General features: G+C 31.9%; 1 protein-coding gene and 1 long non-coding RNA gene across 2 annotated transcripts; one reads left to right on the top strand and one right to left on the bottom strand.

Annotated features, from left to right (window-relative positions):
* Positions 1-7,837: 7,837 nt before the first annotated feature.
* Positions 7,838-8,263, bottom strand: LOC100818070 (AP2/ERF and B3 domain-containing transcription factor ARF14-like). Its single transcript, XM_014764726.1, has one exon. It carries the CDS (start codon positions 8,261-8,263, stop codon positions 7,838-7,840), a length of 426 nt encoding a protein of 141 aa, XP_014620212.1.
* Positions 8,264-19,824: 11,561 nt separating this feature from the next.
* On the top strand, positions 19,825-21,650 carry LOC100817543 (uncharacterized). The gene is made up of 2 exons (XR_417169.4): positions 19,825-20,132; positions 21,401-21,650. It is a non-coding gene; the product is annotated as an uncharacterized lncRNA (long non-coding RNA).
* Positions 21,651-26,034: the final 4,384 nt, after the last annotated feature.

Below are 26,034 nucleotides of genomic sequence, written 5' to 3'. Positions count from 1 at the left end.
AAAATAACTTACATAAATTAATCAATAAAAATAGTTTATAACCTTATGTTAACATGGGAATTGAATTTCACTCTCAAAACTTCCCACACTCTAATAGAACTAAAGATGAAATATGCAATAACAGAGAATCTAAAACAATACAACATTATTGACAATAAAAAAATGATGTATTAGTTTTCTGCATCTCATAATTTACAACAATGCCTTTGGTCAGATAACATTCCATGTCCCAAATCATCCTAGATACTATCAAACTAAGCATTCAAAACCTATATGGATCCACAAAAAACCATTCACCTTGTAAAGTTTGTTTTCTTCTATTTTGGGAAGAAGTAAAAAAAAAACACACAGAGTAACAACTAGAGTGGAAGTATCTATATAACCTATTCTATTGAAGATGTATCACTATACGCACTATATGCTGTAGGAAAACCATGTACATAGAAACAACAAAGCAACATAAGTCAAAAAAAGAGATTGAGGTGGAGCAGCATATTCTTGCCTTGAAGATCGAGGTGGAGCAGCTCGCAATACCCAACAACAGTAACTTCAGCTTAGCTAGGAAGCACGTCACACTGAGGCCACAACACGAGGCTCAGCTGAGGGTGGTGCGACAGGGGCTCCTTTCCTGGAAAACAGTCATTAAGGGTTCGTTCAAAAATAGTGACCGAGGGTACATGGTGCGAAATGGGTTTGTTCAGTGGAAAGGGATTCGATTGAGCACAGTGGAAGCTTTCAATCTCCAACAAAGTGGACAATAAGTTGCAGCTAATCTCAAATACCGTCTTTTGATCTCCAAGCTTTCGATTGAGCGCGACACAGGGCCAGTCGAAAATTTGATTATATAATTGAAATTAACGATAGTGTTTTAATAACACCATCTTTGTATGTCATTGAATCAAAGACGGGTTTTACCAAAAGACCGTCTTAAATAACTTGTAGCTAATCTAAAAAATGCCACTAAATACCGTACTAAGACGGTCTTGAAATCAACCGTTGTTGTATACTACATTAAAGACGAGTTTTCGAACACCGTCTTTATTGAGTTGACATTTATTTACGTAAATGCCATCGTGTTCCTTACTAAGACGGTTGGCTTGCGACCGTCGTCGAAGGTGTGTCGTTGAAGCTCCTTTTTTTAAGTAGTGGTAGAAATACTAGAAATATAATATGCATGGGATAATCATTAACTTACCTTAAAGAGTTGGAAGAAGGCATCCTTTTCATGGTCTTTCATTGCTCCGTATGTAGGCCATGGATGAAGAAACTATTGCTTGATGGTCGTTGAGATAGCTTGTGACGCAATCCTGCTTGGTTCAAACCTAAATACAAAAGAAGGGTACACAAAATTAAAAGACAATGAATGAGTTATAATATATATTGAAAAAGTTTTGAATTCTAATTTACTCTTACCCTCCACCCCTGGGTATAATCATAGGGCGATCATTGGGTAAGGGTTCTTTCATTTCCCCGTCTAAATCATGTTCATTGATAGACAATTTATATAATGATATATTATATTAATACATATTTAAATTTTCACTTTTAAATATATCTAAAAAATCTTTTAATCAATAATAAGTATAACAATTTAATATATATATATATCATTATATTTAACAACGTTAACCATTAAAATTTCCTTATGTGTTTAACTATTTAATGAGTCATTTTTTATTATCTCACGTGTTTAATAACATTCAATGGGTCTTGTTTCTTTTTTTGACCGATTTTGTTTATTATCGATGAATTATATTACCGACAAAACATTTGTCGGAAAGCTCTGTCGATAATGCTAACTTTTCTGACAAATATTTATCCATCGAAAAAGTTCCATCACAAATAAATAATTTAAAAATTCATCAGAAAAAATTCATATTTCCTACATACTATAATCCGTCAGAAATTTCCATTGGAACTAACAACATTTTTATGGACATATATTCGTCGGAACACTCTATCGTTAATTTTAATGTTTATGATAAATTTAGATCTGTCAATTATATTTCGCCGAAAATCGACGCTTTTTTTGTAGTGATTAATTCAATGATGAAATGAATTATATTAATGATGATATATGAATGTATTAATGATGAGATATGACATTGTTTGAAATGATTATAATATACATGCATCTATGAATGACATTGCATATGAGTTGGCACGTAAGTTGAGACTACTTAGAAGGCCCTCAACCTAGTGTTGGAGGTTGACATGGTGGCTATAGAATGAATAGGTGGGTGAATCCTTGTATAGGTTAAGGTGTTTGCAAGCCTTATCGAGGCAAGCCATTATCCATACTCATCAATTTTAGATACAACCACACTTCCTTCATAGGGTTAATTGGAGTCTCCCTGAGTGGTCAAGGTGTGACTATGTTAAGGGATGTACTAGGTTAATCGCTCAAAAAGTAAAATCTCCTTGGAGTAAAGTGTCAACATGTCATATCATAATACATAGACATGTGCATTTACCTTTATGAATAAAGAAGAATGACATGTTACTATATGAGTTATGGAAATGCTTTGATGTATGATGATTGAATCTTTATGTAATGCTTGATGAACTAACGATTATAAGATTGACCTTAAAACAACAAAGATTAATAACAATTGCTATAAAACAAACTTGTATTTTATCTTCGTTACCTTTCTTAATAATGAAAAATAATTTGAAAAAAGCGAGTATGGCCATAAGGCACATAGTTTTTCAATTGTATATACATATCATATGATGTCTTCTTATCTTATCATGTGTTTTGGCTTTTTAGCTTGGAAAGCGTGAAAAATTTATAAGTATTTTCACAATTAAATTAATAGAAGGGTTTTAAAAGAATTAAAATAAAGTCTTCCGCTTGAGTAGTTCTTAGTGGTATATAACCATGACAAATCATTACAATTACAAGTAAGAAAGACATATTTAAGGCAAAAAATAGTCTTCGACTATCGGTTAAGGACATTATTAGTGCATTCAAAAAAGAAAAAAAACAAAAACAAAATTTTTTTATTGTAGCCAACTAGAATATAAAGATGTTGAAGCAGGTTATTGTACAAAAGTTAATTATTGGCAAATATGACAGGTATTTTGTATTTTTTATTTTGCCATAACATTGATACAAAATATTTACATACTTTATTGATGACTAATATTTTTTAAGAAACCTAACTAAACTATCTATAATAAAGTCTCTCATTTTAATTACATTTTTGTTTTCATTGATGAGACTTGAACCAAAACCTTTGTCAAGGGATCAAACACAATTCTCCACACAAACCAATAAATCAACATGTTTGTTTAAAGTTGAGATTAGAGATACTAATTCATACTTATAACATAGCATAAAATATTTATATTATTTGAAAAATAAAATAAGTCAGAAAGAAATAATATAAGATTCTTTTGTTTAATTAAATGATTAGAAAGAAAAATAAATAGTATAAAATAATTTTAGGTTAATTATTTATTTTAACTCTATAGTTATCTCCTTTTTAAGATTTAGTTTTGTACGAAAAAAATATAAATTGTAATTCTTATATATACATAAAAGTTAAATTTTACCAAAAGCATTAAACTTTTTAATCTATTATTATTTTTCTAACATGAAACTATTAAATATTAATTTTAATTTTTTATGTTATAAAGAAATTTATTTAACTTTTTAAGAATAAAAATTAAAAAATGAAAAGAGATTTTATTCTCTTTATTTATGCCACAGGCAGGGACAGAGGCAGAAATAAACATTAGGGGGCCAATTTTGAAATTAAAATTTATCTAATTAAAAAATGTATGAGTATTAATTTTAAACAAACTACTGCTAATATGTTTTTTCCAAAAAAAATTCAATGACATATAATAGAAATATATTCACATAAAAGACAAATTAAACATTTAAAAAATCTATTACAAATGTCATTTGACATGCTACCATGATTTAGTTTCTAATATTTACTTTGTTTTTCCAAAATCTAGTCAATAGTGTGCCTAGACCATGCACTCAATGTTAAAAGCATGTAGGAGCATCACAATGACAATAAAATCAAGATAATATTTTATATAATGTTCATAATTAAGCTTGTCCCATAGACAAAGATTACTAAATAATTTTAACTTCTCAAATAAATTATAATCAAATCAATATAAAGGAAGAATAATAATGTCTTTTAATCACAAATGCAATAATTTATAACCTTTAAAATAGTATAAAAAATTATAAAAATAAAATTTATGAAAAAAATAAATGAGACTTAAATTTTTTTAAAAAGACAAAATGTAAAATTTTTACAATAAAATCTACTAAAAAGAAATAGAATAATTGTTTTAAAAAAAATAAAAATGTCATTATAGTTATGCAAAACTATAAAGGATAATTGATTATTTTATTAAAAAAATAAAAATAACATTTTAATATAATTATTTTTATAATTAAACTTTTAAAAAATAATTATCTAAATTTTAAAATATTATGTATATTAAAAAATAAAACTAAAAAAAAAAGTTAGGGGGGCCTCGCACCTCCGTATCTGGCCGCAGGAGAAGTTATCACATGAGTTTCGCGCCCCCCCCCCCCCCGCCGCCCCCTATTTTTTTTTTCTATTATTTGCTATAAGTATTTGATGTAAGAAAAATATTGTATTAATAACAAAAAATTGTTGATTTACTTAAACGAGGTAATTGTAAAACTTAAACTTGATATAGTTAAATGTTATATATATATATATATAATACTTAACTTATTTAATTATCAAAATTTATTTTGAACCAAACTTTTACTAATTTAATATTAATTTATTTTTTTGTTAAAAAGGCAAGTAAAGTAATAAAAAAATTCATAAAATGATTTAAAATTATAGAGTGATAAACTTATCTTTTTTAGTACATAAAATTTCAAAAACGGAGACCATGATGTCTTTAGGATTAAAAAGTAATTAAAGGAAAAATGTAAAAAAAAAAAAGTTAAGGAACTAAAAATAAGGATAAAAAGTTAAAGAATGTTGATCAATAAAAAAAAAGAGTTCAATAACTAAAAACAAAAATCCTAAAAATATTAGTGACTAGTAAATACTAATCTTGAACAACGTTCTATCAATAATTCAATTAAAGATCGAGTGAAGGAAGAATGCTTCTTTAAAAATAAACTAATAAAGAGATATATACATTTCATACTTTTTTTTATCACGTATACATTTCTCTCTTAAAAAACCATATATACATTTCTAAAGAAAATATTGCACATTTCTACTTTCAAAATACATTTGACGGTAACATGTAGATGGAGGGAAAAATTATGGTTTTTCATTTTTATTTTAGTGTTAATTTATTTTTATTATTATTTTTTTTATCTTATTTGATAGCCTGACATTTTTTTGATTTGTTTTTTTATTAATTGTGTGTAAAGACAAAGTATTAGATTTGTGCAAATAAACTAGGTCAAGACTAAAGTTTATTTAATTTTAAAGACTAGACTTTAGATCATTTAAAAAAAATTTTAAGTCTAACATGTCAACCTATTTAAGTAAATGTAAGTATTTAATTTTTGTTGTTATTTTTTATAATGGATAGGTATTCAGTTGGTTCAAGAACCCCATAACCATCCCTACTAAATAGGTATCCAGTCTTACCCCCAATTGGCCCCCACAAACAGGTGATTAAACCCATAATAAAAAAAGTGAATTGATTAAGGGAAAAGAGAAGTTTAGGCCACTTAAACCCCAATTATGGAAGAATTACCTAGACGGTAATCCAAGCACAAAGGTCCATGGTTCAAGGCCCACAAATGTTTGTATAAATAGGGGGAAAACCCTAAGTAATGACCATTGTTCGTTTGATGTGCATTTTATTGCCTTGCTTACTACTCACAATTGAACTCTGACTTAAGCGTTTGAGTATCTTTTGCAAGTATCCCCCCCTTGGGTCATCTTATTTGGCACGTGAAGAAGACAAAGTCCAAAGGCAGGACCCTTCTATTAGAGGGACAGTGTCCGACCATTATTTGGTAGGAATATTTTGGCACCCCAAAGTAAGATAGTCCTTGACCCTAAGAATTATGGCAATCACACGCACAAGAACCAACATAGCAGCAAAAACCAACTTGGGAATCATTAGCCTGAAGAAGTCCATGTAGAGGGCTAGATTGACTTATCCTTAATGGTGAGGAGGCTACAAGCACAAGTATTAGATATGCGTCAACATCATGTCGAAGAGGTCATTACCCTTTGACAAGAAAATGCACAACTACAAGAGGGTAACCGTTCCTAGAAACCCGAAAATGAAACACCTGTTGGAGCGGAGGTAGAGTCAACCAATTTTGAGATGCCAAAAGCCACCAATGTTAGTGTTTGGCAGGATACACACCCTCAGTTCATAAATATGTTAGGGAAGCAACTACAGTAGTTCAAGAACACCTTTTTCCTCGGTGTCATGGAAGCCACCCTCCTTCCCAACTAGAAGAACCTCACCATCGAGAAGTACTATGGTACCACTAACCCATATGAGCACCTTGACGTTTATATCACCCAAGTCAGCCTGTACACTATGGATAATGTTGTCTTATGCCAGGTGTTCCCTACATCTTTGAAGGGGTAGATCCTCCATTAGTTCACCCACCTCCCTCCCCCAACATTGTAGACTAATTTGATACATTGGTGGCTCAATTCAAAACATAGTTTGCAATGAGCCAACATCATCATCTAACATCAGTGGTGTTGGCCAACATACAATAGGAGAAGAAAGAACTGCTTCGGAATTTTATGCAACATTTCAGAAAGATAGCTTTGAATATTCAAAACCTAGACTTAACAGTCACCGTGCACCACCTAATAATGATACTTAGGTCGAGACCCTTTGTGAATAGCTTGTGCAAAAAACCTGCATCCAACATGGATGAACTGCAGTGGAAGGCAACCAAGTACATGTAGATGGAGGAACTAGCCGAGTACAGGAACTAAGTGTGGGCTAAGGCTACATCAACCAAGAAGGAGGTCGACAAGCCTAACTTCAATAAGATGAGGGATGACGGGTGAAGGGATTGACCATCCCGAGAACCTTGTTACACTCATTATACCCCCTCAGTGCAAGCACATCTCACATCCTAGATTAAGCCTTGACCACCAAAATTCTAGCCACGCCAAAGAGGGCCAACACTCCACCTAAGGCTGATTTCTGCAAACGCTGTCGATATCACACAACCAAGGACACTAAATTGAAGAGTGAATTGTCTTGAAAGACAAGATTGAGGACCTCATCAAACTGGGACACCTGAAGGATTTTACCCATAAGCCTTAGTCTTATCGACTCACAACAACTATAGGCAGAATCAGGGCAAGGGAAGGGAAGGGAGAGAGACCAAGATCATCACTCTAAGATGAAAAGACATAGAAGCCAAAGCTAGTCTAGAGAAAGGGAGGAAAAATCTCTTGACCATCCAAGACATGTCATTAATACCATCGTAGGAGGATTCACTGAAAGAAGGGCAATGCACTACTAAAATAATAATATTCCAAGACACTCCACCGACGACGGTTCCTAGAAAATCAGCGTCGAAGAAAATACGGTGTCAAAATTGTAATTAAAATGAAAAAAATGAAGCCAATTTTAACAAAACCGTCGTCATTGATTACGTTCAACAACATTTTCGCACGTCAACTGTTGTGGTCTGTTCACATTTTGCTAGCTACACTACACGCGATATCTTTCTTTCATTCTTTTCCTTCTTTCTCATAGCATGGAAAAGAAACTCCTCTGCTCCATCCATCTCTCTCTCTCTCTCTCTCTCTCTCTCTCTCTCTCGCTCTCTCTCGGCTGGGAAGCCATCGCTCGGGGTAGCCGTTTTCTTGAATAGCTACTCACGCGCTTTTGTGTCACACACGCCGCTCAACGCGGTGTCGGCATTGTGACGGCGCCTGCCACCGCGTGTGTTGTGCTGAAGCTTGTTGTCATAGGTGTGCTTGTGAAGGAGGATCTCAAACTTGGAATGTGAGTTGAGGAACTCGGACTCGGCGATGGCAGCAAAAGGCTTTAAGTTGGTGACGGCGTCGCGGCCTCGAAAGTGTTGTGCAACGATGTTGTAGGCTCTGGCGGCTTTGTCTTCCTCGTTGAAAGTGCCGACCCACACACGCTGGTGCTTCTTGTAAATCTGAGCTCCCGAATGACCATTCGATTGTGGCACCACACCTTTGTATTTCGATGACGAGTTTCTGGGACTCGGCCTCGCTAGAAATGAAACAACTGTCGGGGTCGACGATGGTGCCTGCGCCGTTGCTGACATTGCTGGGCCGCGACAGAGAAATATTCACTAGCTACATGTCGCCACTGCGATGGTGCTCTGCCCTCAGGTCTGTTGTCTTATGACTCTCTCACGGCGAAGGGTGCAACTTTACAAGAGAAGAATACAACACTAGGAAATAATGGTCTTGGTAGGCTTGCTTCCTGCTTTCTGGATTCCATGGCAACACTTAATTTGCCTTCTTGTGGGTATGGTTTGAGGTATAGATACAAGCTGTTTGAGCAGAGAATCACCAGGGAAGGTCAAGAGGAAGTAGTAGTGGACTAGCTTGAGGTTTGATTTGTCTCCCTTATTTTAAATCTATAATGTTATTTCACATATATCATGGGATACTAATGTGTAAAACCAAATGAAAACTAAGCAAAAGTTTAGCCCCTAGGAAGTTGTCAGGCATGACATTTTGTACCCCATTAGATTCTTTGGTCATGTTAAGGTTAATCCTGATGGAAGGTAAGTGTAAATACACTGAGTTACTTTATAAAATCAGTTTTAGGTTGTTTATTTATGACTATCTATGATGGTGGAAAAAATAATTCTTTTTCCTTTAAATGATATGAAAGTACTTATAGTTTAATGTTTATACCAATCGAAAATGGGTTGGAGGAGAGGTGTTGCAATCACTGGCTTGTGATGTGCCAATTCTAGGTTACCAAACTAAGAACACCATCAATCTTTGTCTTTGGGAGGAAAAAGCAACTGTTGAGGATTTCAATTTATTTTTATTTAATGATGGGCAACATGATGCTGCTTCAATGCCTATTGTCTGTGACTGTAGTATTTATAATAGATTAATAGTTTTTTTTTCTACCTGCAAAGATCATGTTACAGTAATAAGAATGAACTACTTACATTGATAAGCAAGTATTTGCCATTATATTATCTTAAAACAATTCATGTTGAATTTAGTTATGTTCCCAACCCCCATAATCCCCTCCCCTTGTCCTTGTACCCTGTAAAAAAGAATCAAGCAAAAAATTTTGGGAAGTTGTTCTATATTAAAATTTGTATTTGTAGATTTATGCAGTTTTATATCCTGGGGATACCATAAAAGGTTGAAAACTTCTACGGTTGAAGCAGCAGTTGAAAAAGATGATGGAACTCATAAACCATGGGGGGTGAATTGGTTTCTAAAACAAATCAGACTTTTAAAACCAGAGTAAAAAAAAAACTTTTTTTGTGCGAATCGTGTCACAAACTTTGATAAACCAATACTTAATCAATCACCCTTAACCCAAAATCTTTTGTTAAAGATATTTTCTTTAACCTTTAGTAAATTGATTAAGAACAAAATGAGAAAGAAAGATAAGATCAAGAGAAGAAGTACACCAATTTTTATACTGGTTCATTCTTTATCTCTAGAGAAACTAATCCAGTTATATAATCCAAATCCGAATTAGATTTTCACTATGCATATAGAATTCTTACAAACAATCATAAGCAATCTCAGTTTCTATCTCGGAAAAGAGACTAAGGTACCCAAACTAGGGTCCTCTATGAATAAGAGCCTATAAGAGAAACCTACCCATAGCCCAAACTAGAAAAACCTATTCTAGCATGCCTTTAGAAATTCATGCACAAACAAGTAATGTGTAAAACAAATGAAAAAGTAGAGTCAAACATAGACACAACCTGATCAATCCTTTCACAAGAACCTTGCTAGAATGAATAAGTGTCTTTTTGAACTCAAGAAAGTATCATAACTCACTTTTCACAATATGATCTTCGCAATCAAAGATTAGAAGTTGTGAGTCATTGTTTCTAACCACTTTTCTTCTCTTCTTTCACTTATTTCAACTCATACAATTTCACACTTAATGAACTTGTACACAGAAGTGAGAACACAAGGTGGCTATTTATAGAGAAAATAGTTATAACCGCCCATAATCGATTAAATATACAATGTAATTGATTATTTCAACGAAGTAATCGATTATATTATCATTTCAATCGATTAAAGTGTTCTTCCGAAAAATTGGAAAACTTTCAAGAACAATATAATTAATTAGATCCTCAATGTAATCGATTAAAGTGTTCTTGATCACTTCTGAAACACTTTTTAAAAGACAAGTAATCAAATATATCACATGGTAATCGATTAAAGCAGAGACTCCTGCCAAAATCAATTATTGTCTTAAAAACAATTGTGTAATCGATTATGATAAACTTGTAATTGATTAAACCGATATGAAACACTTCTCTGCAAGCTTAAAACAACTTGTGTAATCAATTATTGTACGACTATAATCAATTAAAACAAAGAGTTTTAACTTCAGAAGAAATTTTCTAACTTTAGACATTTTCTCCTTACTCCTACATGAACATGCATGATGCACATATGAAATGATAGAGACTAAGATGCAACACACAATACAACAATCAACATAAATGCCACTCAAGAGAGTTGGACATGTAAAAGACAAAAACTTCTTCAAACTTCAAGGCTAAGTCTTCATGTTGCTCCCCCTATCTCTAACAACAACTTTTTCTCTATAGTGCGTCACTCCTTGTAAGTTAAATCCACTTGATAATTTTCCTTTTTGTTCCAATTTTTCCTTATAGTATCGTTTTTTGTTCTCATTCAAAGCAAGAAACTAGGATTGAAACTTTCAACAATGGTGGTAGGTGAGTAACTGTATAATGTTGATTTGATGTTAATAAAAAGTCTAGATTCACCTTTATTTTGAAATTTCAAGAGATATTATCAGTTATCGCTAATTCACCATCCTCTCTTAGTGAATTAATGTAACAAACAAAATGTCAAGTTTTTGTTGGTACTTAATTATCTTCATGAATGCCTTACAGACAACCCTTTCTTTATGTAAAAAGAATGTATTATGGATTTAGTGGCATGGATATTTTTCACATGAGATTTAGTAGCTTCGTTTTACTATTTTAATGCACTACCCTTTTTACCCTCTCTTAATCATTTTTACGTTACTCTCTGACTATCTTAATTGTTAGTACCTTTGCTGATTTTTTTAATTATTTTCATCATAACTCTTGTACCCTGTGCGTGTGATTTATGAGAATCAAATCAATCAAGCTTGAAGGGATACAAAAATGAGTGAGGAAGAAATAGAGGATTTTTCATTGATTCAAGGTTTTCCTTCCCTAGACGTGCCATTTAGGAGAACTGGTAAGTGGTAACATCTATTTTTAGTCATTTATAATATGAAAGCTTTATTTATTTCTCCCATTAGAGTGCCTTTGTATATGTAAAGAAATTACTTTTCTTCTTCCACCTTGGAAGTTCTGCCATTGCTTTTCTCTACAGCTAGATGGTATTGAATTTGAATAGCCATAGTGAGATATTTGTTGGACTAACTAGTGTGTGAATGGAAGTTGGTAGCACCTTTATCTTTACAGTGTGGTGTTTGTTAAGAAATTTAAGTTATTAGTATTATTTAAAAAAATGTATAACTAATTAAAAATATTTAATAAAACTAATAAAAAACTTCTCGAACTTTTCATGAAGTAGTTTATATCAATATTCTTAATTACCATGTTACATTTTTTCAATCATAAATTTTATGTCCAAGTTATAAAAGTTAAAGATGAATATAGTAATTGGCAACATTAGGTGCCCCTCTTATATCGATGTTGTTAAGGTCTACCTAGGTTAGTGATCAAACACTATTATATATGCGATGCTTGCATTGGTTAATTTGTTGTTTATTTCCACTTTTAATTTATCAATAGGAAATATTATTATATGACAAATTAGGAGACACGGGGCAAAAGGTGTGTGAAGTGGTGGTGCATGTGAGCTTATATGGTGCCACTACGACCTATGTCATTGCCTCTACCACCAGCATCAGGTAACCCCATGCATGTGTTTTTAATTTGGTATAGCTTTATCTTTCTGTTCTACATATATCTAATGGTTAGTTAGGATGAGTGTAATGAACATATTTGGGTTTGGATACTTTTGATTTCTACCTTGAATTACCATAAAACACCAAACTTTATCAACTTCATATGGCTAAAATAATGTCAAAGTTGCCAAAATGACTGCAACATTAAAAATAAAATTTATTATGTGATATAAACTTTAGAGTTTGGATGCAAATAGTAGACATGATTTATTATTTGTATTTATTTATTTATAAATGAAGATTAATATAGATAAGGAAATTAGGGGGGAAATACAACCCGATGCATTTGGTAGAGTTTCTTTTTCAAATAGAAAAGTTGAGAAATAATAGAAAAAAATGTATCTATTAATCAAATCAACGTTAATTAAGTAGAAGTGTACCTTTTCATGTTTTGCATATATTGGTTATCATGCACCATATTAATCAATTTCTAATTAGTTTTACTATATTACTATCTGTTTGGTTTATTGTTTATATTGCACTCATCTTTATCCCTTGAATGAACGTGCTACAAGAACAATTAGAAACCTCTATATTGAGAATAGGAGGATAATTTATATCTGATTGTCATGGTCAATGTCATTGTGTTGTGCCTTTCATTTAGCTTTCCTTTCATAGCTTAACTACCTTTTTTTCTTTCATATTTTTATTTTATTTCTTGTTTTTAAAATATAAAGAAAATAATTTGTTTAAGAAAAATGAAATTCTAAGACAGTTTTTGGGCAGTTGTTTTTGGTTTGATTATACCAGATTTCTTATTTATCTGGCAGGAAGCAAGTTTTATCAATAAAGAGAGAATTCAAACATTTGCTTTTGGTACAAGGATTCCTGCTGCTTGTCAGGTACAAGGATTATGTCAATGCATGGAAACGCCTTACTATGAAATGCGCTCCAAATATTCTTACAATTGCCTTGAAAAGATTTCAGGTCTTGGTAATTTGATCTAGACTGTCTCGCAAACTTGTCATGCTATAAGTTGTTTAAACTTTAGATATCAATTGTATGATTTCTAGTACTTTCCCTTCATGTGCTTCATGTGATATGAATTATATGGATATGGATTTGGCATGATTATATGCCATACTTGATTTTAATCCCACCTAGTATATAAAACCATGAAAGGCTTGTATTCATTGTGAGCTATTCTTATCAAGTTTTCTCATTTCTTTTTTTTTTTTTGGTGTTGTGTACATACAGAGTGGGAGGTCCTCTGAAATTTTTCCAATTATGAAGGGAGTGTTGCTGCATATAAAAGCTTAGCAAGGGTCAATATTTTCAACATTTTTCTTGGAGGATTGTCATAAACCACCATTGAATTGATGGTGTCAAAGTGACTTTGTTAGAAGCTAATCACTGCCCTGGTGCAGCTTTGATTTACTTTGACCTACCAAATGGCCAACGCTATTTGCACACTGGGGATTTTAGAGCATGTAAACTAATGCAAGCTTACCATCTTCTTGTAAATCAACGTGTGAATGTACTTTATTTGGATACCACATATTGCAACCCAAAATACAGGTAAGACACTGATCTGGTTTGTATAGGTCTTGTCATTTGGTTACAATATATAATCGTTGGTTTTTCCAACCTCGGTTGATGGTTCTAAGTGACAAATTTCTGCTTCAGGTTCCCTTCCAAGGAAGAAGTGCTCAATTATGTTGTCAAAATCACAAAGAACCACCTCAAAATTCATCCTAGAACTTTAGTGGTTGTTGGGGCATACAGTATTGGCAAAGAATGTGTATATCTTGCAATTTCTAAGGCTCTTGGGGTATGTATGTTTTTTTCCATGGAAAACTTCTATTTTGACTTATGTATACAATCTATAACTTTTTCTTTTCAATTGTCCTTCTTGTTGACATGAAGGGATGTCCTAGGAAAAAAAACATATATTGAAGACCTACAAGGAGCAATTCACAGCAATTTTGGCATTTCGTCCTACAGGCATTTTACCTATACTTATGAAAACATTTATTTCTGACAGAGAAGCTATTTGTGCCGACAGAGTAGTTCGATTCCAGTGAAAAATATTTCATCCTTCATATTTTTAGGTTGGACTTTCAGTGAGAAGATAAGCAACGATCTGGAACTAATTAAACCTGTTTCCAAAGGAAATATTACGATATATGGTAAGATAAACAGCATTTCAACAACCACTGATGATATAAAATATGACCTTGTTATTAGTACTTATTTGTATTGAAAATGCTCTGTACTGGACAATGGTGGATGAAGGTATAGTGTTTCTTCATAGTAACGATCTACTTTCTGATGTTGAAATGCAGCCTCAGTGTGAAACACAATTTTGCTAACCAGGTACATTTTTAGATCATTAGCTTACTTCATCCTTTTTTTCTGAAACTTTGGCCTAAACGACAAACTGATGTGTGCTGCATAAGTTATTTTCTAGGTGCTACTTGCTTATGGTTTATCTAGCTCGAGGCGTGCACCAGATGCTATTCATCCGTGAGTCTTGATTATGTTTCTCACCCCTGCTTCCCTATTTTTTGTTATGTACTCGATGTGAAGCTGATTTTTAAATCTCGAATGTTGAACATGTATGATTCGGGATCTATTGTGCATATAATGATCAAATAATGATGCATGGCTGGCTTGAGTTTTGAATGTGATTTCTGTGAATAGTGTTCCAATCACTAATTGTGCACTAGACTCAATATATGAATGTGTCTTCTTTTTCTACAGCTATGGCTATTCCAAGGAAAGATTTGTTTGGTCCTTGATATCTGCTGTTGGGATCTTTTGTCTTGGTTCTGGTGCCACCATTGTTAATGGAGTACAGAACTTGTGGATTGCACAGGTATTTAACCAAATTGGATGTTTGAAATCAAAATATTTAACTTCTTTATGTTGCGTGTGTTGTTACACTGGCAGTGTTATGATTGAGTTTCGGTCCTTAGAGGCAAGACTGATGCATGGAGGGTTCCAGCCTCTGAATCAGATTCACTCAACCAATGGGCAGAGAAGTCTCGTTTCCAAGTTGGTGACTATCTTGGTATGGTAACTTTGTTTCCCAAACTTTTATCTTTTCTAAAATGTTGATGAAATTTTTTATTTTGACGTTTAAGCACAAAATTCTCAATTAAAATTAAAATGCGTGTTAAGAGACTGTTTGTTACAGATTTTAAAAATAATGAGTTTTACAGATTTTAAAAAAATGATTTTTGATGTTGAATAATTCAGTAATTATTTTTAAAAGATTTTAAAAAAGAGTAACAGCTATTTAATGTCTAGTTATATAAAAATCATTTCCTTAACAAAAGGAACTGATTTTAGAAGGAAGTTATTCAAAATAAATTTTAATTTTAATCAAATTTTAAACTTTTTTTCTCTCTCTGAAAATTGGAAATAAACACATGAGAAACTTAAACAAGTGATTTTTTATTCTTCTAAGAAAGTTATTTTTTAATGAAAAAGCTGTGACAAATGGGTCCTGTAGTTTTTGACAAAATTGGCTTTAGTCTTGTATTATGAAAATGCTAATTTTTTTTTTATCGAATTTAGAGCCAAAATCTTCTTTTTTGAAATACAGGAATAAGATTAATTTTACCTTTCAATATTTCTTTATAGGAATGACATGTGGATTTTGATTAGACCACTATTGATAATATTGCATTTGCATCTAAGTTTTGTAATGTGAAAAAATCCTAATCAAAAACACTTTCCATCAATTTTTGTCTCCAAATTCCATCATCACGTACGCTTTTCTAATGTTAAAAGATACGTTTTAATGCAGTGTGTTTTCAAAGAAATTTACTTTTAATTAAGTACCAAATAGAGTTTGCCTTCCTATACTAACAGAGCCCGAGAGCCGCGGTCATATTTGAATAATGCTTTGTATCCTCGATAGTCTTATTTAAACTCTGTTTAATTGTGATAGTTAAATGTAACAATATTATGCAGAGATAGTGTTGAAATAAACTTTGCCAAACAAAGAGGTCCAGAGTAGTATTGTAGATCGGTTTTGGTTTTATATTGTAAGCCATGAAAAAAAAATGAATTGGAAAAGCTTAAACTATTTTTCTTGTATTAATTATGAGTTAAATATTGTTTAAATATGTACCCAAAAAATATTGTTTAAATGATTAGTACTATGGTGCTTGCAAAAGATTAGTATGATTTAATTCATTAAACATAATATTGCGATAGGAGTGTCATATTCAGTTATTTGAGCCTTTCGATGGTTTCACTGAAGGGAAGGTGCACTGTTCAAACTTAATTTTATGCACATGAATATGATGAAAGAGCAGCGATAGAAACCTGCTAGTGGAGTCCTGCTTCTTTGCCTTTCTCTTTTCCATTTTTTTTATGAAATTCTTCTTAAAAGAAAGCATATAATATGTTGAAGGCAGGCAGCTAGACTATTGACCCTGTTTTATATTTAAATATATTTAATAAATGAGAGTTGTTTATTCATACAAAGGTGTAAAATTTTGATACATTAATTTTATTAGTATAAATAAGATTGAAATATATCATCAACCGTACCAAACATATATATAATTAAAATTATTTTTATCTATTTTTTAAAATAAGATTAAAATAACAAAATTTATAAATATGCAAAATCAGTACATTAGGCATATTATATTGTTTTTATTTTTCTATTTAAGAGTAATATATGTAATAAAATATGGTCTTTAAACTTATTTAAAAATAATACTATTTGATTATTATTTGTTTCAAAAATTAAAAAAAACAACCATGGGAAAAAATCAGAATTGAAGAATTGAAATGAAATAAATGAGTGGCATAAATAGTTGATTTTTGTTTTTACTATTTTAATTTAAAGTACTCCTTTTAGACACTTCCCTTGTTGATGGTATCACAGATTGATAAATTTATTTACCTCTGAAATTTCAGGAAGTAGATGAGCCACTACTTCATATATGAGTCAGGTATGAGGTTATGCAAGTTCCTATCAATTTACCATTCCAAAAGCCTCCTAATGAGAAACCTAACCCCAAACCAGGAGTTGGTAAGCTACACGTCTCTAATTTTCAAATGCCATAAATTATGAGCTTTCTTGTTACATAATTTAATAATGACATAGAAGCAAAGGCTAGGGTTCTCAATTCCATTATTTGTGCAGTAAATAGGAATAAATGGAATTTCTTGGTTTGGATATGATTTTCTGATCTACATGAATTTTGGGTTGCCTAAGTATTACACTACTACAAAAGCTTCATTTTACGACGCAGGATCTACGACGGTTCATAAAGACCCGATTTAGAAGGTGGCATGGTGGCATTTCTGTAATTAGAAGCAAAGTTTTTAGTTTTTACATTGCGATTTCTAAGACGGTCGTACATAACCGTCTTAGAATGCTTAATAATGACATTTTTGTAATTATCGAAAACTTAAACAAAGACTTGTTGAAGGACCGTCTTTGTTTGAGAAACCCTAATTTATAATGTGTTGTGTCGTGCGGGGTCATCTCATTGAAAGATTTTGCACGCGTGTCACTCCGATTATCCTCTCCAGCTATCTTCTCCGATCGTGGGGATTTTGTTCCTTCAGTTCTCTTCCACTCGCTGTCCCGCGATTCACGGCGTCGGGATTCGATTCCGCCATCGAAGAGCAAGAGTTCGACGACCTCCACGGAATGCTTTTCATGTTCTCTGTAAGTCATTTTCTTCACTCTTCTAAACATCTTATATTATGCAGAATATTTAAGTATGAACAATCTAATCTCTTTGTCTCTTTGTCTGAATTACAGACATAGAGAATTTGATAATGTTTTGCTTATTTTTAGCGAGAAGTTTGCAGAATTAGTGTAGGATTTACTAATTAATATCATGAAAGAGTTTCAGTGAATTTGATAATACTTGCTTTGAAAGATCTTGCTAAAAATGTAAATAGAATAAATTTACTAGACTCAGCAATGTTGAGGTTCATCGCGATCCCGGGGAGCATGTTGAGGTTAAAGGCCGGGGGATGGGTAGGATTCAGCCTTTGCAATCGTCGGGGAGGGGGGAGTTTGATGGCGAAGTGGAGAAGATACAGGGATTTGATTTTGCTAATTGGTTGAAGAAGACAGTTTCAAAGAACGATTTTGTTGTGATGAAGATGGATGTGGAGGGTACTGAGTTCGATCTGATTCTAAGGTTGATTAAAACTGGGGCCATATGTTTGATAGATGAGATTTTCCTTGAATGCCATTACAATAGGTGGCAGAGATGTTGCCCTGGGCAAAGGAGTGCAAAGTATGAGAAAACATATGATCAATGCTTGCAGCTCTTCAAATCCCTTAGACAAAGTGGAGTTCTTGTTCATCAGTGGTTCTAATTGTGCCCAACATGATAGGTGAAATCCTACACTTCTTCTGTAACATTATTGTTTTCCTATTAACCTTCTGTATGTTACTTTTTACCCCCAAACAATAGGGAAGATTACTGTGTTTCAAATTCCTTACCATGTAACAATTGCAATTGAAAATTGAATCATTTCTTCAAATCAATGGTATTTGTTGCATGACTCTCTTATTCTTACCCCTAGTATAGATATGGAAATGGATAATTGAATTCTAAAATCTTTTTCTCTCTCTCTCTTTTTTATCACTGAAGAGAATATAACTGTTCTGTTTTGTCAGCCCTTGTAAATTGGTTTTTCAATGTATGAATTGGGGGGGGGGGGGAGTTCCAGTTCCCTGGATAGAATAAATTTGCACAATAATCAAAACAACATTTACATTGTATAGTTGGTTATGCTTTTCAATCACAAGGACCATGCTTAGTAAGCATCTAAATTGGTTTCATTATAAATTTATAATAATTAAAAGTCACGAGCAGTGACGAGATTTACATTGAAAATCATTTTTACAGCCAAGAAATTGATTTACCTTATTGGTTGTATTATATTTCAGTTAAAGCTGCACTAGACAACTATTCCTATATAGCATTTATTTGGACACGTTATTGTTGTAATGCTGCATGATCTCTAGACTGCAAAGAGGTCGTAGGAATTTTAAAGGCAGCAAGAAGCAACATTCAATGGCCAATGCTCATGTGTGTTCAGAACTCAAAGATATGAATCAAATTCGAAAGGAGAGGCAGACAAGGCCAACATGGTTTCTTATATAAAGAGCAAGTCAACAAAGGGTAAAAGGTTTGGTAAAAATGGTAAAAAAAGAAAAGGCAAATAGAGTTTGTTTGAAGCTCTAGAAATTAATTAGTTAAGGAGAAAAGGCTTGCCAATGAATTTTTATATTTTGGAGTGGTGGGGGGGATTTTTAAAGGCAAATAGAGTTTGTTTGAAGCTCTAGAGTGATTTTTAAAATGTTTAACTATCATGCATGTTCTTAAAAATTTATCAAATTTTTAGTTACGTATGTCTTTCAATTTTTTTAAATGAATTTCTTGTATATTTTTTATTTAAATCTATAAAGTTGTATATATTTTTTAATTAGGTGTATGCATTGCGGACCTAATTAAAAAAACAAAAACAAATTCAAATCCTTGAACTTAATTGGATATATATTTTATTCAAGAAAATATTTAAAAATTGTAGAATGATTTAGATCCTGCAAGTTAACTTAACCTATGATAAAATAAAATAAAAATTTGAATATTTTGTGCGAGTGAGTAAGTTATGGGCCTAGCCCAATCCATGTTTTTTGTGACGTATGAAGTTCAATATAAGCTCCAAGCGAATTAGGGTTTTGTGTCTCTGCAGCACTTGGGAGGAGGCACGCAGAAGTCATAGGAGTGTAAAACAGAGACGCAAAATGAAGCTCTGACGATGGCGGTAAAAGGAAGCTTAAGATAGATTCTTGGTTTGGTTTTCGTAAAACCTCCACCGCCATCCGCACCGCCCTCAGCCACATTGAGAATTTGATCACCGGCATCACCAAGGGATACCGATACAAAATGAGATTCGTGTACGCTCATTTTCCGATCAAAGCTAGCATTGGCAACAACAAGTCCATCAAGATCAGAAATTTCCTCGGCGAGAAGAAGGTACTCAACACTCTTCATCTCTATTTTTTTTTTCAATTTATTTATTTAATTTCTTAATTATTTGCTACTAGAAAATAAATTTGGTATTAGGTGTAGCGATTTATTATTTGGTTATTATGTGTATAATTAGGTGAGGAAAGTGGACATGCTTGAGGGTGTTTCCGTCGTTCGATCTGGTCAAACTTCCTATACTAATTTCTTTTTTTATTTTTTATAAAGTCATATGCTATTTTCTGGTTTTGATGTTTTTCGGACTCTACACTAAAGTTTTGATGTTTTTACAAAAAAAAAGGAAAATTTTATCTAATGTAATTTATTATTTTTTTATGAGTAAATTCTTTGTACGGTATAATCTGACAGTGTTATTTGATAATAAATTATTATACAAAATAAATTTATTAACTTTTATAATAACTAATTTAAAATTATATAGATATTATAATTACTAACTGTATTCACAATTCATAAAAAATAAATTCATTTTTATTTTATATTTTACAAATCTCAAGAACTAAAGTGAACAATTCCTGTAATTTGATTTTTATAAACAAAAGTAAGCATTTACTTTTTTTTTATTATTTATCTATAGAACTACAATCTTTAATTTTATCCATGACGTTAATTAATGAATGTTAAAATTCAATCACAAAATGTTGTCAGCTTGTTCACGTAGTGCTAAGTTACACCTTAGAGATGCTACAGGGGATCCAAAACAACGTTGTTTTTTAAGGGGTGTTAATTTGTTAAGGGCTGTGCTTAAGTGCTTTTATTTTGAACCTTGCATTATTAACTATTTAACAAAGACCTTCACATTGGTCCCACAAAATAACTTTTAGTTAAAGCTGGATTTCCCCCACTAGTGTGCAAATCAATTACCATCTTCCATTCATTTAAATTAAGAAAATGAGAGACTAGCCCATTAAAAGGTCTGAGCATGTAACATGCATGGCTTGGTAAAAGTTTTCGGTAGTACCAACAATAACATATTATTCATCAAAATTAATTGGTTATTGTTAACGAGAATTAAATTTGAACTTAATTTATAAAGGATCGATAGAGTTAAAAGAAAGAAGGGGGGTAATGGCTGCAATTTTTTTTTACTAGATTATCATAGGTTCATGACGTGGTGGAATATTGTATGATGTAGTATTTTTGTTTTTAACTGTGAATAAAGGGATTGGGGATATGTTGGGCTGCTTGAATGTTTCATTCTGAAAAATACTGCATTTAGTGTATGGGTTAATTGAATCTTTTTTTATTCTAAAAAGTGTTAGGCTGATAAATTCGGTGAATGCTTTGCAATTTGCGGAGTGGCTCTTGGATGGACTTGCTGGTTTCTTGATAGATTTTTTTATTAAGAAACATTTGGGAAATAATGAGGCACGGTACAGGAGATACAATGTTTGTTTTCCTTTCTTGGTTTATTTGATCTGTGAAGGTTAACCTATCATGCATTAGCCTGTAAAGAAATTACAAACTTGTTCTATTTATTGCTGTATAAAAATGTTGTTGCTGCAATGCTACAGTGGAAATGGAGAACTGGAAGCGGTGGGGGTAGCAGTTACCAGAAAAAACTATCTAAGAGGGTTCTAAAAGAATCTTCGTAGTATGTCTTCGAAACTAAGGCGGTCGTGAAAATGACTGTCGTAGAAATTCAATAGCAAAAACACTATTCTAAGATGGTTATTTTGATAACCGTCTTAGTTTCTAAGACATACTACGATGGTTCTTTTAGAACCGTATTAGAATTCGCATGTTGACTACAACAAATTATGTCGGGTTTAATACGTGGACCGCCTTTGTATCTACTACATTCTAAGATGATTATTTAATAATCGTCTTAGAAAACGTTAGCTTTTACGATGGTTCAAAAACCGTCGTTGTAAGTATATTGCGATATTACGACACTGGCTTATAAGATGGTTCAAAACCATCGTAAAAGGTCTTAAATAACCGACTTAAAAGATCATTATTATAGTAGTGTTAGTGTCAAGCAGAAACATGTATGTATAAAATAAAGGTGTAGTATTAAACTAGAAGAAAAAAAATTAAAACTAAACATGTATTTATTAAAAAAAATCACTTTAAATAATTTTAAAATTGAAACATGAAGATAGAAATAACATTTATAAACTGATGATAAACATTATGATAATATAAAATGAGATTAAGTTAATTGGAACTGATTAAGCCAATAAGATAGTTTAATTAACAAAATATCTATTTTAATACGAGGCTTCTTAATTTTTTTTTTGATTTTTAAAAAATAAAGAAGCAGAAAAGTTAATGATGTCTAATACTACTATCACATAAGGGGGAAAATACATGGATTTGCATTAAAATAGAGCAGTTTGGCTCAATCATATGGACATGAGTCTAATCCTCTTTATAGCTTATTTGTAAACTCTTACTGAATTAATTTATAAATATTTTAAGATTTCAAATTTAATAGAACGTCAAATTTAAAGTTTTGAAATATTTCGAATACCACACCACTTACAACATTAGAAGGTGCATACAAATGATGCAATGGAATAGTTAACTCGTAGAAGTATAAAGTATGTGAATTAATTTTTGTAGGCATCCTTAACTTGTAAGAATTCTAAAAGCTTGCAATGTTGCTAGCTATGCTGGCGATAAAAGGCAGAAAGCTACCTACTAAATGAAAAAAAAAATGCTTGCAACCTATGTTCAATTCTATTATAATTTGAGTATCTCTACACTTTTTGTTAGACATATGTAAGACTATGGCCTTTCTATTCTATTATAATTTGTGAGTATTTCTACACTTTTTGTTAGACATATGTAAGACTATGGCCTTTCTAGGGCTGCTAGCTTGCTTCACTACTCTGCATGTGTTTCAAACATTACTTATTACATACATGCATGAAGCTTAGAAATTGTATTGTAATATATGGTGATATATATATATATATATATATATATATATATATATATATATATATATATATATATATATATATATATATATATATATATATATATATATATATTCATTTTTTCATACTTGACATTAATCTTATTTATTATGTAAATTGTTGTAATATGTAATTAAATGATTTTATAATTGTTGAAAATGATGATCATACTTTTGGTTTCCGTCAATATACAGTGTGTTGATTAAAGCTACTAGAGACCACAAAAAAAAAAAAAACCAACCAAAAAATTAAAGAAAATACATCTAAAAATAAATAAATAAATCTAAGACGGTTATAATGTAACAAAAATTAAGTCAGTTATTAAAATAACCGTCTTAGTATCTATGACATTCTAAGACGGTTATTCCAATAACTGTCTTAGTTTCTGTTACATTCTAAAATGGTTATACATTAATCGTCTTAGTATTGCTATCATTCTAAGACAGTTATTGAATAACCGTCTTAGTAAACACAATTTTCTAATCGTCTTAGAAAGACGAACCATTCTAATCAATAATCGTCTTAGTAAACACAATTTTCTAAGACGGTTAGAAAACCAATGTTGTATATTTTTTGCCATTTTACGACACACATTTTTACGACCGTGCAAAACCATCGTAAAAGGTCGAATACGACCGACTTAGAAAACACTAATTGTAGTAGTGTATAAAGTAGGCTGTCATTACTACTTCGATAGAAAGAATGTGTTGTAGCAATTATCAAAGCTATATATCATATTTAAACCATGCACATGCTTTGTACTACTAAATGAAATAGCTAGCAGGATAGGATGTCACTTGCAAGGCTGAAAAATCTGTTGGATCAAGTGGCCTCAGAATAATTAAGAAGGGGGGTTGAATTAATTATTCTTAAACCTTTACTAATTAAAAATTACTCTTCTAAAGGTTTTTACTAAGTTGTTAAGAGAATAAGGAGTAGAAGAGAAACTTAACAGAAAGTAAAAGCGGAAATTAAAATGCACTGCAGAAATTAAAATAGTAAGGAAGAAGGAGACAAACACACAAGAGTTTTTATACTGGTTTGGCAACAACCCGTGCCTACATCCAGTCCCCAAGCGACCTGCGATCCTTGAGATTTCTTTCAACCTTGTAAAAATCCTTTTACAAGCAAAGATCCACAAGGGATGTACCCTCCCTTGTTCTCTTTGAACCTAGTGGATGTACCCTCTACTAGAACTGATCCACAAGAGATGTATCCTCCCTTGTTCTCAGTCAAACCCAAGTAGTTGTACCCTCTACTTGTACCACAAAGGATGTACCCTCCAATGTGTTAAGACAAAGATCTCAGGCGATTAAATCTTTGATACTTTGTGAATGGGGATACAAAAGAATTCTCAGACGGTTAGTCCTTTGAAAACTTTTGTATAAGGGAAATGGAAGAATCAAAAGAATTCTCAGACTGTATCGTTTTGAATTCTTTAACAAGGGAGAAGGGAGACACAAAAGAATTCAGGCGGTTAGTCCTTTGTTCTTTTGGAAAAGGGAGAACAGACACAAAAAAAATTCAGACGGTTAGTCTTAGGCGAACTCTTTTTGGCAAAGGGAGAAGAGATGAAAAGAATGAATAGCACAAGTTTTCAAGGTTTTGAAAACCAGAAAACTTTGGAAAACTTTTGGCACAAAGAAGAAGAAGAAGTTCAAAGAGATTCAAGGCTTGTAAAAGATTGTATTGAATTGATAGAAAGATAGATTGAATTTGGATAGATGTGTTGTTGTTGTAAAATGTAAAACAAAGCCTTGCTTTTATAGACTCTTCATGTCTGGTCAAAAGAACCATTTAGAAGAGTTGTGACTTTTAGAAAAACTTAAAACCAATTTGAAAAAGTCAAAAACCATTTGAAGAGTTACATCTTTTGATTTGTTCAGAAACTATTATTGCTAATCGATTACCAAATCAATGTAATCGATTACACAAAGCTTTTATGTGAAAGTATGTGATTCTTCACATTTGAATTTGAATTTCAACGTTTAAAGACACTGATAATCGATTACCAAAACATTGTAATCGATTATAGCTTTTTTGAAATCAATTGGAACGTTGTAAATTCATTTGAAAACTTTTTCAAATCCATTTTGCTACTGGTAATCGATTACAATAATATGATAATTGATTACTAGAAAGTAAAATCTCTTTGGTAAACATGTTTTGAGAAAAATCCATGTGGTACTCAGTTTTTGAAAAAACCTTTTCATACTTATCTTGATTAAGTCTTCTCTTGATTCTTTAATCTTGAGTCTTGAATCTTGATCTTGATTCTTGAATGCTTGAACCTTGAATCTTGATTCTTGATTCTTGAAATCAAATTTCTTCTTGAACCTTGAAGTGTTCTTGATTCATTCTTGAACATCTTAAACATCTTGAACATCATGAACTCATTCTTTGATTATCATGAATTGACACCTTTGAGCTTTTTGTCATCACCTTTGTTATTATCAAAACATCTTTGAATCAATCTTGATTCATCATGAAGCTTTGCTTCTAGAATCTCTCCCTTTTTGATGATGACAACTTCTGAAATCAAAAAACACACACACACACTTTTTCCTAGTCGATCACTCACATAAATTTCCATTCTCCCCCTTTGTTTTTGAATTTATGCTTCTCTTAAAATTAAGTTGATTACTCATGTGAGTTCTTGATTTAATCCCTATTTCTCTCCCCCTCTGGCATCAACAAAAAGCCAAAGTGCGTAACAAATTTGAAGCATACAAATATAACTAAGCATCCATACAACATCCATGGAAAAATATCAACCAAATCATGAAGCAAGAACCATGAAGCAACAATCATGAATAGATTAATTATAAAATCCACATAGTCAAATAACATACTTAATATTTGTTCAAACATACCATGCAAATAAGGAAATAGTAAATTGTTCAAATATCATAATAATATAGCCAAAATACAAGGCTGAAAATCAAAGTACTAATAATATTAAA

The sequence above is a fragment of the Glycine max genome, chromosome 12, assembly GCF_000004515.6.
Source record: "Glycine max cultivar Williams 82 chromosome 12, Glycine_max_v4.0, whole genome shotgun sequence".
Lineage (NCBI taxonomy): Eukaryota > Viridiplantae > Streptophyta > Magnoliopsida > Fabales > Fabaceae > Glycine > Glycine max.
The sequence above is the reverse complement of the archived record's forward strand: the minus strand, read 5'-3'. Positions and strand labels throughout refer to the sequence as shown.

Coding starts and splice junctions, on each gene's coding strand:
- LOC100818070 (XM_014764726.1), bottom strand. CDS start 8,263: ATGTCAGCAACGGCGCAGGCACCATCGTCGACCCCGACAGTTGTTTCA.